General features: G+C 43.9%; 1 protein-coding gene across 2 annotated transcripts in view; it reads left to right on the top strand.

Annotated features, from left to right (window-relative positions):
* The window catches only part of LOC141144060 (1-phosphatidylinositol 4,5-bisphosphate phosphodiesterase gamma-1-like), a 165,991-nt gene that overhangs the window by 72,716 nt on the left and 79,383 nt on the right, over positions 1–13,892 (top strand). For both annotated transcript variants that reach the window (XM_073629419.1, XM_073629418.1), the window contains exons 7-8: positions 1,086–1,120; positions 9,999–10,071. In XM_073629419.1, the coding sequence (XP_073485520.1) occupies positions 1,086–1,120; positions 9,999–10,071 (108 nt within the window). The remainder of the gene's footprint in view (positions 1–1,085; positions 1,121–9,998; positions 10,072–13,892) is intronic.

Here is a 13,892-nt window from a genome sequence, read left to right as displayed (position 1 = left end):
TTGATGCAGTGTGTGGCGTATGGTCTGAGCACTGACAGGCTGACCCCCCACCCCTACAACCTCTGCAGCAATGCTGGCAGCACTCATACGTCTATTTACCAAAGACAACCTCTGGATATGACGCTGAGCACGTGACCTCAACTTCTTTGGTGGACCATGGCGAGGCCTGTTCTGAGGGGAACCTGTCCTGTTATACCGCTGTATGGTCTTGGCCATCGTGCTGCAGCTCAGTTTCAGGGTCTTGGCAATCTTCTTATAGCCTAGGTCATCTTTATGTAGAGCAACAATTCTTTTTTTCAGATCCTCAGAGAGTTCTTTGCTAGGGTTGCCACCTCATCCCTTTAAACCCGAACACATATATATTACACAGGTTCTGTGGCTGATTAAGGTGGTAATTAAACTCTCTTGGTGCCTTATCTGCTTTAAATTAGCCTAAGAACCTGTGTAATTCATATGTGTTTGGGTTTAAAGGGATGAGGTGGCAACCCTATTCTTTGCCATGAGGTGCCATGTTGAACTTCCAGTGACCAGTATATGAGAGTGAGAGCGATAACACCAAATTTAACACACCTGCTCCCCATTCACCCCTGAGACCTTGTAACACTAACTAGTCACATGACACCGGGGGGGGAAAATGGCTAATTGGGTCCAATTTGGACATTTTCACTTAGGGGTGTACTGACTTTTGTTGCCAGCGGTTTAGACATTAATGGCTGTGTGTTGAGTTATTTTGAGGGGACAGCAAATTTACACTGTTATACAAGCTGTACACTCACTACTTTACATTGTAGCAAAGTGTCATTTCTTCAGTGTTGTCACATGAAAAGATAGAAGAAAAGATTTACTAAAAGGTGAGGGTGTACTTACTTTTATGAGATACTGTAATAATTTAAATATATACCTAAAATAAAAATAGAAAATTCATTCTTCCCAAACAATTTGTAATAGGGAAGCAGTTGATGCGTTTTTTTAAAGTCGAGGAGCGTTTGATTAGGTTAAATTAGTTTTGAGCCCATGCATGCGCCATTTTTTTACGGCATGTACAAAGCATTTATGTAGTTGTGACTCTTTTCATTAATTTGCAGATCATCGAGCAACTGGAACTGTCTTTCCCGCTACGGTAAGTCACTTACTAACCCCTGTAATCAATCCATGGGGTGTGTGTGTAATAGTCTGCTGTGTGTTGGGGCATTGCAAGGGGGCATTCGAGATGTAAGGCACCCTCAGGCCCCCTCTTCCAGGGTAAAGTATTGTTATTAAAGTCTTAGGGCACCCTTCCAGGGATGAGAAATGGTCACAAGGGACTCAGCGCACCCCTCCCAGGGTGAAAAGTTGTCTTAAAAAACACAGTAAGAAAAAGAGAGGCTTCCATCATTACAAATGTAGAGTGTGGTGGTCCCATCCCTTTCGTTTGAGACCAACAAAGAGAATACCCCCCTTAGTGGGACTTTAATAGACCACCAACTCTTATGATAAAAAGATATGTTTTATTATAATGGTGTACTATAAAAAGACGTAAAAACGTCTATGACATACAGAAATACAAAAATTGCATTCCATACAGAATCAGAACAAGAGGTATACAAATGATAATATGTACTCTCCTAGGGGTGGTGTACCCCGATGCCTGACGCGTTTCCAGTATTCTGATACCTTCATCAGGGGTTTGAGAGTTGCAAATATTTTACAAATGTACAGGTTCCAGTGGCATAACTCTGTGTTCAAGCAGCACTTAAGACCCCAATGTCAAATGAAATGTTTCATGGACGCCAGGCCCAGATATTGGAGAAGCTAGATGTGTCTTATGTTTCCAATATCAACATGTGTTGAACAAATCTAATTGGGACCAGCAATCGTTAGAGCCTGTATAATAGAGGCTGCCTAACAAGCAGATCGATATCCAAGATGGTCCCACGCTGGCTATCTCCTCTGGGTGTCCAGGTCCGGTATGGGGTGCCAAGTATTAGTGCTGCTTAGTTCAGAGAACATCTAATATTATCATTTGTATACCTCTTGTTCTGATTCTGTATGGAATGCAATTTTTGTATTTTTGTATGTCATAGACGTTTTTACGTCTTTTTATAGTATACCATTATAATAAAATACCGTATATCTTTTTATCATAAGAGTTGGTGGTCTATTAAAGTCCCACTAAGGGGGGTATTCTCTTTGTTGGTCTTAAAAAACACATGGCACCCTCCCCAGGGTATAGAGTTATTATTATTATTATTATACAGTATTTATATAGCGCCAACAGTTTACGTAGCTCTTTACAACTTGAGGGTAGACAGTACAAATACAATACAATTTGATACAGTAGGAATCAGAGGGCCCTGCTCCTTAGAGCTTACAATCTAAGAGGGAAGGTCAAGAGATACGAGAGGTAATAACTGTGGGTGATGTGCTGATTGAGAAGATAAAAGACGTAGGGGGCACCCTCAGGCACCCCTTCCAAGAATTAAATATGGTCACAAGAGATTCGGAGCACCCCATACCCATTGCAGGGTTAAAAGATTGTCACACAAGACCCATTGCACCCTCAGGCATGACTCCCAGGGTATAGAGTTGTCTTATACAAAACTTAGGGCACCCTCAGGTGCCCCTTCCGAGGTGAAAAGTGGGCACAAGAGACTCAAGGCAGTCCACACCCCTCCCAAGGGTGAAAGGTTTCAGAACAGACCCAAGGCATCTTCCAACACCCCTCTAAGAGTGAGAAGTTGTCACAAAATCCTCAGGACACAATTCTAAGGTGAAAAGTTGTCGCAGAAGACTCAGGACACCCCTCCCAGGGTGACAAGTTGTCATATAAAGACTCGGAGCACCCATGGGACACCTTCCAGGGTGAAAAGATGTCACAGATGACTCAAGGCACAGTTGCAACCCCCCAGGGTGAAAAGTTGCCATAATAGACTCAAGGTACCCTTGGCACCCTTCCAAGGTGAAAAGTTGTCACAAAAGACTCAGGGCACCCTCGGGACCCCTTACATGGTGAAAAGTTGCTAGAGGACTTAGGGCACCATTGAGTACCCCCCCCCAGGTGTAAATTTAAAATAATAGACCCAGTGCATGCCTCCTAGGGTGAAAATTTGTCATAAAAGACTCGGATCACCTTCAGGCGCACCCCTCACAAGGTGAAAAGTTTTCATACTACGGTAGATCCAGGAAAAAAGTTATTGTAATAAAGCCAGGTCCCCCTCCGGCACCCCCAATCTCCCAATGCTAGAGGCCAGACACCGCACCCGGAAATCTGGGTATCTGCTCTACAGAAGGACAGTGCTTTGGCTTCTCTAGATGTAATCACATAACACTCTGATCCTTCCTAGGAGATAGCAGGTGCAAGCCCAAGATGAGGGGCCCTTGCCTGATAATTTGGTCCCTGTGGCCCCCCAGGAGCATTGTCTCTGCTGGGTGTAGCTGATACGCTGGATTTCTGTCCTGTGATACTTTGTATCCTTTTGTTTGGGATGTTTCCTATTTCCTGCTGCAATTAGTGTGGAGTCAGCGAGGTTCAGACGGGTTCACAGAAAATCCCTATGTGCCTTATAATCAGCAATGGAAATATCGCCCACTGCAGGTGGAATGGAGTACTGCCTTTAATGAGTCGTAGTCCTTGCTTTGAGTTGTTTTGTAGGTTTAACAGAAGAGTTTTGTATAGAAAGTAACAAATAATCAATTAGCTAATATTTGTCAGCAATTTAATGTTTCAATTCTAGCTTATAATGACTTAAAATGTATGTAGAGCCAACATTTGTTATTTCTTAATCTTGTATAGAAGAACATAAAACCCCTACCTGTTTCCCCTTCACTTCCTGTCCTGGAGACACGACAGGAAATCAGAACTAATGAGTGAACTCCCCCCCCCCCCCCCCCCCTTTTAGACATCTGTCACAAGTGTCTCCATTGGAAGATTTTCCTACTATTCCTGTTCTGGGGATAACCTGAGGATGAGCTTTCTTGGCTAACTTCTGTAGGTACATTTTCTGGAAAGGAGGACATTTGCTGGTGGCTTCAAACATTGATTGAAGGCAGGCTTCCTCAAACATTTAACACCAAAGAAACCCATAACATTTTGAGATCTCGGGAAACCCCTGCTACAATCAATTCTTTGTACTCAGTGGGAAAAATACCCCTTACTTTGGTGGGCAGTAGGAAGAATGGCGTCCTTACAAACAGCTAAAATAGACACCCCCCCCCCTTTTAGACATCTGTCACAAGTGTCTCCATTGGAAGATTTCCTACTATTCCTGTTCTGGGGATAACCCAAAATTTTGGATTTCCCATTACTTTCTCAGTGACAGTGTTGACCAGGACATAACAAGAGGATGACTCTTCCAGTGGAGACAAAGGATCTTCTGAAATATCATTGGTAAAATAGAAACTGTGCTGCGAGAATTGTAATGGCGGTCATTGCTGACCTTCTTCTGAAAGGGCCCTCCAGGGAAGTCGTATCTTCATGAGATGTGAGCAATGGCAGCCTCTATACTTCCACACAGTTTCGTATGGACAGTTTGATGCAGATTACATTTTCTAATGAATATGGCTGTTTTCTCAGCTGCCTAGGAACAGTTTATCTGACTCTCAGTTGAGAGTCGGGTCTATGGTGTCCATTTTAGGACACCACTCATTCATATATTAGTTCCGCTTCAGTCTTCCTTCTAATCCATCTCAATACTTCCAGTAAAAAACACTTACCTCCTCCTTACCATAAGCCTTATATGACAGGTCAGCCTCTCCACTTTTGAAGGGAAGGATGGGGATGTCGTTGTTAGTAGGGATGGGAGACTGATGTAGGGTGGAGGGATGAGTCTTACTGTGACTCAACACCATCAGCTGCCCTGTGTTTCTTACATAGGCATGCACCTGCAGACCATGACTGTCACCCGTAGGGCAGAGCCATGGTTTGCTCTTATCCTGGGGACTGGCAGTGGCATATAAGCCGTCAAAGCATGTGGGGGCCATCCATGCAAGGTGGCCCTGATCAGATGGCCCCAGTTCTGTTTGAACAAAACATATTGGTATGACACGGTGACTGGTCTCTAAGCCCAGTGTAAAGCAACTGCAACTAGTCACCATGACAGGAAGGAGAGGAAAGGATGAGCTTTCTTGGCTACCTTCTGTAGGTACATTTTCTTGAAAGGAGGACATTTGCTGGTGGCTTCAAACATTGATTAAGGTAGGCTTCCTCAAACATTTAACCCCAAAGGAACCCATACAATTTTGAGATCTTGGGAAACCCCTGCTAAAATTAATTCTTTGTAGTCAGTGGGAAAAATACCCCTTACTTTGGTGGGCAGTAGGAAGAATGCCATCCTTACAAACAGCTAAAATAGATCACTGGTGTCATGCTGCTGGCTTTTCCAAGTGGTGTTGGCCCTGGAACTATGCAGGCACCACCAAAGTGAAGTCAACCATCCAGAGCTCAAGAAACCCTAAGCAACCCTGGGCTTCCATTGAAACTCTGGCAGCTCTAAGGTTTGTTTAAACCAAACTGTTTGAGACCCGCATGTGGCAGTTGGTTGTACTGCAAAGAGGAGTGTGGGGACAGTGCAAACTCTGCTTGGAGCTGTTAGATCGACCTACTCTATGGCTTTTTAGGTGAATATTAAAGGTATTAAAACCCCTATTTCACTTACAATACACTTTCACAACCTACAACCCAAGGAATCCCTGGTAACCTCTTGAGGAACCCTAGGGTTCCCCAAACCCTGGCTGAAAATGGTTGGTTTAAAGGGTTGCAGTGAAAGCAGTTTGCGAAGGGCAGATGGTTTTAATCAGCCATTCTCAATCGGGGTTCCATAGGCAGTGGCGTAGCGCGGGGGGTGCAGGGGGTGCCGTGGCCCCGGGCGCGATATTTAGGGGGGCGCCAGTATGTGTCACTGGCTGCCTCCTCCTAATTTCTAATTTTGTGTCCCCGGGCTCCGGCCGCCATGTAAAGTGTCCGGCGCCCTGTGATTGGGTGTATGGGGGTCATGTGAGGCGTCCCGCCTCCGCACATGACCCCCATACGCCCAATCACAGGGCACTGGATACTGAACATGGCAACAAGCAGAGCGCAGGGGAGAGAAGAATGTGAGCCGCCGCTGTGTAGTGTAGTATAGTAGTCAGTGTAGTATGGTGGACAGTGTAGTATGGTGGACAGTGTAGTATGGTGGACAGTGTAGTATGGTGGACAGTGTAGTATGGTGGACAGTGTAGTATGGTGGACAGTGTAGTATGGTGGACAGTATAGTGTAGTGGACAGTATAGTGTAGTGGACAGTGTAGTATGGTGGACAGTATAGTGTAGTGGACAGTGTAGTATGGTGGACAGTATAGTGTAGTGGACAGTGTAGTATGGTGGACAGTGTAGTATGGTGGTCAGTATAGTGTAGTATAGTGGACAGTGTAGTATGGTGGACAGTATAGTGTAGTGGACAGTGTAGTAAGGTGGACAGTATAGTGTAGTGGACAGTGTAGTATAGTGCAGTATAGTGTAGTATAGTGGACAGTGTAGTATGGTGGACAGTATAGTGTAGTGGACAGTGTAGTGGACAGTGTAGTATGGTGGACAGTGTAGTATGGTGGACAGTGCAGTGTGGTGGTCAGTGTAGTATGGTGGTCAGTGTAGTATGGTGGTCAGTGTAGTATGGTGGACAGTGTAGTATGGTGGACAGTGCAGTATGGTGGTCAGTGTAGTGTAGTGGTCAGTGTAGTGGTCAGTGTAGTGTAGTGGTCAGTGTAGTGGTTAGTGTAGTGGTCAGTGTAGTATGGTGGTCAGTATAGTGTAGTATAGTGGACAGTGTAGTATGGTGGTCAGTATAGTGTAGTATAGTGGACAGTGTAGTGGTTAGTATAGTGGTCAGTGTAGTGTAGTATGGTGGTCAGTGTAGTATAGTGGACAGTGTAGTATAGTGGACAGTGTAGTATGGTGGTCAGTGTAGTGGTTAGTGTAGTGGACAGTGTAGTATAGTGGACAGTGTAGTATAGTGGACAGTGTAGTATGGTGGACAGTGTAGTATGGTGGTCAGTGTAGTGGTTAGTGTAGTGGTCAGTGTGGTGTAGTGGTCAGTGTAGTGTAGTATAGTGGTCAGTGTAGTGGACAGTGTAGTATGGTGGTCAGTGTAGTATGGTGGTCAGTGTAGTATGGTGGACAGTGTAGTATGGTGGACAGTGTAGTATGGTGGTCAGTGTAGTGGTCAGTGTGGTGTAGTGGTCAGTGTAGTGTAGTATAGTGGTCAGTGTAGTGGTCAGTGTAGTATGGTGGTCAGTGTAGTATGGTGGTCAGTGTAGTATGGTGGTCAGTGTAGTGGTTAGTGTAGTGGTCAGTGTAGTGTAGTATAGTGGTCAGTGTAGTGGTTAGTGTAGTGGACAGTGTAGTATGGTGGACAGTGTAGTATGGTGGACAGTGTAGTGGTCAGTGTGGTGTAGTGGTCAGTGTGGTGTAGTGGTCAGTGTAGTGTAATATAGTGGTCAGTGTAGTGGTTAGTGTAGTGGACAGTGTAGTATGATGGTCAGTGTAGTATGGTGGACAGTGTAGTATGGTGGTCAGTATAGTGTAGTGTAGTGGTCAGTGTAGTATGGTGGTCAGTATAGTGTAGTATAGTGGACAGTGTAGTATGGTGGTCAGTATAGTGTAGTATAGTGGTCAGTGTAGTGTAGTGGTCAGTGTAGTGGTCAGTGTAGTGTAGTGGTCAGTGTAGTATGGAGGACAGTGTAGTATAGTGGTCAGTGTAGTATGGTGGTCAGTATAGTGTAGTATAGTGGACAGTGTAGTATAGTGGTCAGTGTAGTATGGTGGTCAGTATAGTGTAGTATAGTGGACAGTGTAGTATGGTGGTCAGTATAGTGTAGTATAGTGGTCAGTGTAGTGTAGTGGTCAGTGTAGTATAGTGGACAGTGTAGTATGGTGGTCAGTGTAGTATGGTGGTCAGTATAGTGTAGTATAGTGGTCAGTGTAGTATGGTGGTCAGTATAGTGTAGTATAGTGGACAGTGTAGTATGGTGGTCAGTATAGTGTAGTGTAGTGGTCAGTGTAGTGTAGTGGTCAGTGTAGTATGGAGGACAGTGTAGTATAGTGGTCAGTGTAGTATGGTGGTCAGTATAGTGTAGTATGGTGGACAGTGTAGTATGGTGGACAGTGTAGTGTAGTGGACAGTGTAGTATGGTGGACAGTGTAGTGTAGTGGACAGTGTAGTATAGTGGTCAGTGTAGTATAGTGGTCAGTGTAGTATGGTGGTCAGTATAATGTAGTATAGTGGTCAGTGTAGTGTATTATAGTGGACAGTGTAGTGTGGTGGTCAGTATAGTGTAGTATAGTGGTCAGTGTAGTATGGTGGTCAAGTGTAGTGTAGTATAGTGGACAGTGTAGTATAGTGGTCAGTATAGTGGACAGTGTAGTGGTCAGTGTAATATAGTGGTCAGTATAGTATAGTGGTCAGTGTAGTGGACAATGTAGTGTAGTGGACAGTGTAGTTCTCAGTGTAGTGGTCAGTACTATTGTATTTGAAGGGACTCAGGGATAGCTAAAAGTCTGCAGGTTGGGGGGGCGCAAATTACTTGCCTTGCCCCGGGTGCTGACAACCCACACTACGCCACTGTCTATAGGTCAGGGCCAACATCACTTGGTACAGCCACCGGCATGACCTCAACAATTTTTTTTATCTGTCTGTAAGGAGGGCAGTCTTATTAGTGACCTCCAATGTAAGGGGTATTCTTCCCACTGATCACCAATGTAAGGAACATTCTTCCCACTGATCACCAATGTAAGGAACATTCTTCTCACTGATCACCAATGTAAGGAACATTCTTCCCACTGATCACCAATGTAAGGAGCATTCTTCTCACTGATCACCAATGTAAGGAACATTCTTCTCACTGATCACCAATGTAAGGGACATTCTTCTCACTGATCACCAATGTAAGGAGCATTCTTCTCACTGATCACCAATGTAAGGAACATTCTTCTCACTGATCACCAATGTAAGGAACATTCTTCTCACTGATCACCAATGTAAGGAACATTCTTCTCACTGATCACCAATGTAAGGGACATTCTTCTCACTGATCACCAATGTAAGGAACATTCTTCTCACTGATCACCAATGTAAGGAACATTCTTCCCACTGATCACCAATGTAAGGAACATTCTTCTCACTGATCACCAATGTAAGGAACATTCTTCTCACTGATCACCAATGTAAGGAACATTCTTCTCACTGATCACCAATGTAAGGAGCATTCTTCCCACTGATCACCAATGTAAGGAACATTCTTCTCACTGATCACCAATGTAAGGAACATTCTTCTCACTGATCACCAATGTAAGGAACATTCTTCTCACTGATCACCAATGTAAGGAACATTCTTCTCACTGATCACCAATGTAAGGAACATTCTTCTCACTGATCACCAATGTAAGGAACATTCTTCTCACTGATCACCAATGTAAGGAACATTCTTCTCACTGATCACCAATGTAAGGAACATTCTTCTCACTGATCACCAATGTAAGGAACATTCTTCTCACTGATCACCAATGTAAGGAACATTCTTCCTACTGATCACCAATGTAAGGGACATTCTTCCTACTGATCACCAATGTAAGGAACATTCTTCTCACTGATCACCAATGTAAGGAACATTCTTCTCACTGATCACCAATGTAAGGAGCATTCTTCTCACTGATCACCAATGTAAGGGACATTCTTCTCACTGATCACCAATGTAAGGAACATTCTTCTCACTGATCACCAATGTTAAGGGCATTCTGACCCCAGATTAATTAACTGGAGCGAGGGTTCCCCAACATCTGGAAGTTTTTTTAAAAGTTTCCTTTGGAGCAAAAAGTTTAGGAAAGGCTGGTGTAAACATTGTGCTGTACAGGTGCTCTTGATGTTTTTAACATTAGCAAAGTGAGGCTCCCATTATCCGTAATAGGTTGTACAACACAACACGGTGTATTGAGATTTTGGGGTTGTTCTTATAATTGTTACATAACACCCCCTTTGTGTTTGGTGGCAGGAATGTGGACCGGCCATCTCTGTGTCAAATCTCACTCTACGATTTCCAGCGTTTCCTCCAGTACGATCAGAAGGTGAGTGCTTCGCGCAGCGGGGGGGTTGTGGGGGAGGGGCCATACATCAGGATTCATATGTAAAGTGCCCAATTTATAGTTTTGGACAGAATGGAAAAGAGTTAGATCTATTTTCTTTTGTTGTCTGTGTACCCATTGGAGAGATTTTCCCTCACTTCCTGTATAGTCAATGGGGGGCAACGAAGTCACTGTGGTCACAGCTGTAAAAACCTAATGGGGCTCAAAAGTATAACATGTGTCGGTTTTTAAAATCATGGGTATCATATGCAAAATGTAATATTTACCTGTAAGAAAAAGCCCCGACTGTAAGAAAGCTGATAATTCCCTTTATTAAGGTTGGGCGCAGTAATGTTACCCTACGATGGAGCTGAACGTCCATGAATGGGGGCTCTGCCAAACCTTCCTAATCACATTCAGGAATCAGCGATTTCTTTAACCAGTTCAGTTCTCCCCACCGGACACCCCCATAGACCAGAACAATTCTTACATTGACAATATGGGCCTCTTTATTTGCCAATAAATTTGGTTACAAAGTAATATATACAATGGGTTTTTTTTTAGGGGGGAGGGGCGTGGCGAACTGGACTTTCTTTTGGAAATTATGTTTTGCAAAAAAAAAAATTTTTTTTAAGGACAAAATGCATAAAAAAGTTGACCAGCATTATTTAAAAAAAAAAAAAAAAGTTTTACCATAAATAAAAAAGTCATTATTTTATTCTATAATTTCTCCAGTTGAAAATAATACTACAATTATGTTAACGGTACAAAGTATTGCAAAGTGTTTTTCAATGAAAAAAGTTTTTTTTTTTTTCATTTCACATTTTATTTAAGATAAAAAAATATTAATGGTTAAAAAAAAATATATATATATATAAAAAAAAAAAGAATCTGCAGGAAAATAATAGCTAAGGGTAGAAAGGAATTATTTAAAAGAGAAGTTTTTTTTTTTTTTTCCATTCATACTTACCTAGGTGGATGCAGCATGGGTCTAATGCTCAATCTGTCCCCCCAGTGCTTCTACACTGAAAACCAAGCGATCGAACGCCGATTACTCATTTTTCACAGCTCCGTGTGACTCAGTCACAGCCCTCTGCTTTTTTTTCCTCCTCGCTCATTGGAGCGCTGGGCTGTGGAGGGGGCGGGGAACGGCCGGCTCAGGCTCTTAGCGGCTCGCTGAGAGGTTGAGACAGGCATCAGTCCAGGCACCTGGCGGATCCAGACGTTATATACACGGTGCCTGGACTGATTCCAGTGATGTCAGCAGAGAGTGGACTTCAGCCTGCTCTTTGCTGAAAACGGGTCACAGGAGTGCAAAACGAACTTTACTCCTGTAACCCAGAGGAGAAGCCAAACGAGCTCAGGCTGGGCTTTTCCTTTAAGGCTGATTGGGATTAAAGTGATTTGTAAAGTCTCATTTTTTTTTTCAATAAAAATAACAAACATGTAATACTTACCTGCTCTGTAAAGTGGATTTGCACAGAGCAGCCCAGATCCTCCTCTTCTCGGGTCCCTCTTTGCTGCTCCTGGCCCCTCCCTCCTGTTGAGTGCCCCCACAGCAAGCAGCTTGTTATGGGGGCACCCAAGCCAAGTCACAGCTCCCTGTGTCCGTTCAGACACAGAGCTGTGTTGGCCTCGCCCCCTCTCTCTCCTGATTGGCAGACTGACAGCAGCAGGAGCCAATGGCACCATTGCTGTGTCTCAGCCAATCAGGCGGGAGAGTCTTGGGCAGTCGAGACACTCGTGGACATCGCTGGACGGAGATGGGGCTCAGGTAAGTATTAGGGGGCCGAGGGGGGGGGGAGGAGCTGCTGCACACAGGAGGCTTTTTATCTTAATGCATAGAATGCATTAAGATAAAAAATACCTTCCGACATTGCAACTCTCTTAACTAAAGGATAATGAGGGGTTCAATAAGAACACATTTTATTAAATAAACATTAGTAACTTGTAAGGTTTCTTAAAGCGGTGTTCCGCCCCAAAAAAACAAAAATTAAAAGCCAGCAGCTACACATACTGCAGCTGCTGGCTTTTAACAATCGGACACTTACCTGTCCTGGAGTCCAGCGATGTCAGCACCGCAGCTGATGTTTCCATCAGATGTCGGGTGCTGCCACCGCCACTGCGGGTAAGAGTGCCCGGCAGTGTAGCCTTACGGCTTCACGCCGGGAACCCTACTGTGCATGCGTGAGGCCCCGCTCCTCTCTCTCCTACTGGCCGGCAACAGGGAGAGGAGGAGGGAGGAGGAGAGAGCCCCGCAGCAATGTCATGGGCCACGGCCCGGACTCCCGGAAGTGGGAACAGGATACCTGTCATAGACAAGTATCCTGTCCCCCCCCCCCCCCCAAAAGGTGCCAATTGTGGCACCGGAGGGGGAGAGGAGACAGATGAGTGGAAGTTCCACTTTTGGGTGGAACTCCGCTTTAAAGTGATATCATAAGCAGATCAAAAGTTACACCTTCAGATCAGAGGTCATCTACATATGAATGAAATAGTAAATAAAATCTAACCATACATTGCAATTACTCAATGATCCTTGTAGACCAGGATTTCTTCACCAGGGTTCCATGGATCTCTAGGGTTCCTCCAGAGGTTGCTAGGGGTTCCTCCAGAGGTTGCTAGGCGTCAGTGGCGTCGCTAGGGGGTGGCTACTGGGGCTATAGCCCCGAGTCTCTTACCTAGGGTTGGCTCCGGGCTCCATCTGGTCAGCTGGTGGCTGGGGGAGGAACATGACTAGTTAATGTTATCAGGCACAAGTTCTTATCTATATTCAGCAGTTCCCACAATTTAATCAATGTCCTGACGTCCACATCTGTACCAATCTGCTGGGCAATGTAATTGTCGGGAACCACAGCCCTCCCCCAGATGTAATGGGGGGCTCTTTGGGGACCCTGATGTATTGAGGGGGGGCTGCGATTTATGTGTGGATCCACACTCAGATATGTAGCAATATTTTATATATGTATATATATATATACACAGATACATGTATATTGTATACATGTGTATGCCCGCCCAAGCATGTGTATGCCCGTCCCCACTGACACCATCGATCTTTAGCCTTCTGTAAGGAGCCTTCTCCCCACTGACCACACTAATGTATCATGAGATGTAAAGTCATTATTATCAGGGGTTCCCTGAGACCGGAAAGTTACTGCAAGGGAAACTCCTCTGTGTTGAAAAGGTTAAGAAAGTCTGATGAAGACTAATGAGGTTTTACAGATTTTTAAATCTGCTGCTGTTATGTTTCTTTTACAAAGCAAGGCAAAGTGATTAACAAGGAAAAGAAAAGCCATTTTTTTTTGGGGGGGGGGGGGGTGTTTATTTATTTATTTATTTGTGCTTTTATTTTAAATGTGTCATGAAAATCATGAAGGAAGAAAGGGAATATTAATGATAACAAAAGTAAAAATAGATGAAAAAAATACAGGTGAAAAAAAAAAGGAGGTAACTGGGTCTTGATTAGGGTAAACGAAGGGGTAATAAGAGGTTAAATAGGATCCTAGTTTATTTTATATACATATTTTTGTTTAACTTGCAAGTTTGCTTAAACTGACATCATATTTATATTAAAGGTCACCCTCTGATCTCTTGCAATGGAACAGGAGTAGTCACAATGTAACAATAATAACGTTGCTACATTGTAACTCTCACTGACACTGCAGGTTCTGCATGGTGTGAATGGAGCTTAAAGCGGAACCTTCAGTCATTTTTTTCATCTATTAAATCTTTTGTCCTTGTAGTTTTATTTTTGGATAGTAAAACATTTTTTTTTTCTGCCAGTAAATACCTTATACAGCCCCCTTCCTGTTTCTTGTCTGGTC

Source organism: Aquarana catesbeiana, linkage group LG05 (genome assembly GCF_042186555.1).
Source record: "Aquarana catesbeiana isolate 2022-GZ linkage group LG05, ASM4218655v1, whole genome shotgun sequence".
In the NCBI taxonomy this organism is placed as follows: Eukaryota; Metazoa; Chordata; class Amphibia; order Anura; family Ranidae; genus Aquarana; species Aquarana catesbeiana.
Note: the sequence above shows the minus strand (reverse complement) of the source record. Positions and strands in the feature narration are given on the sequence as shown.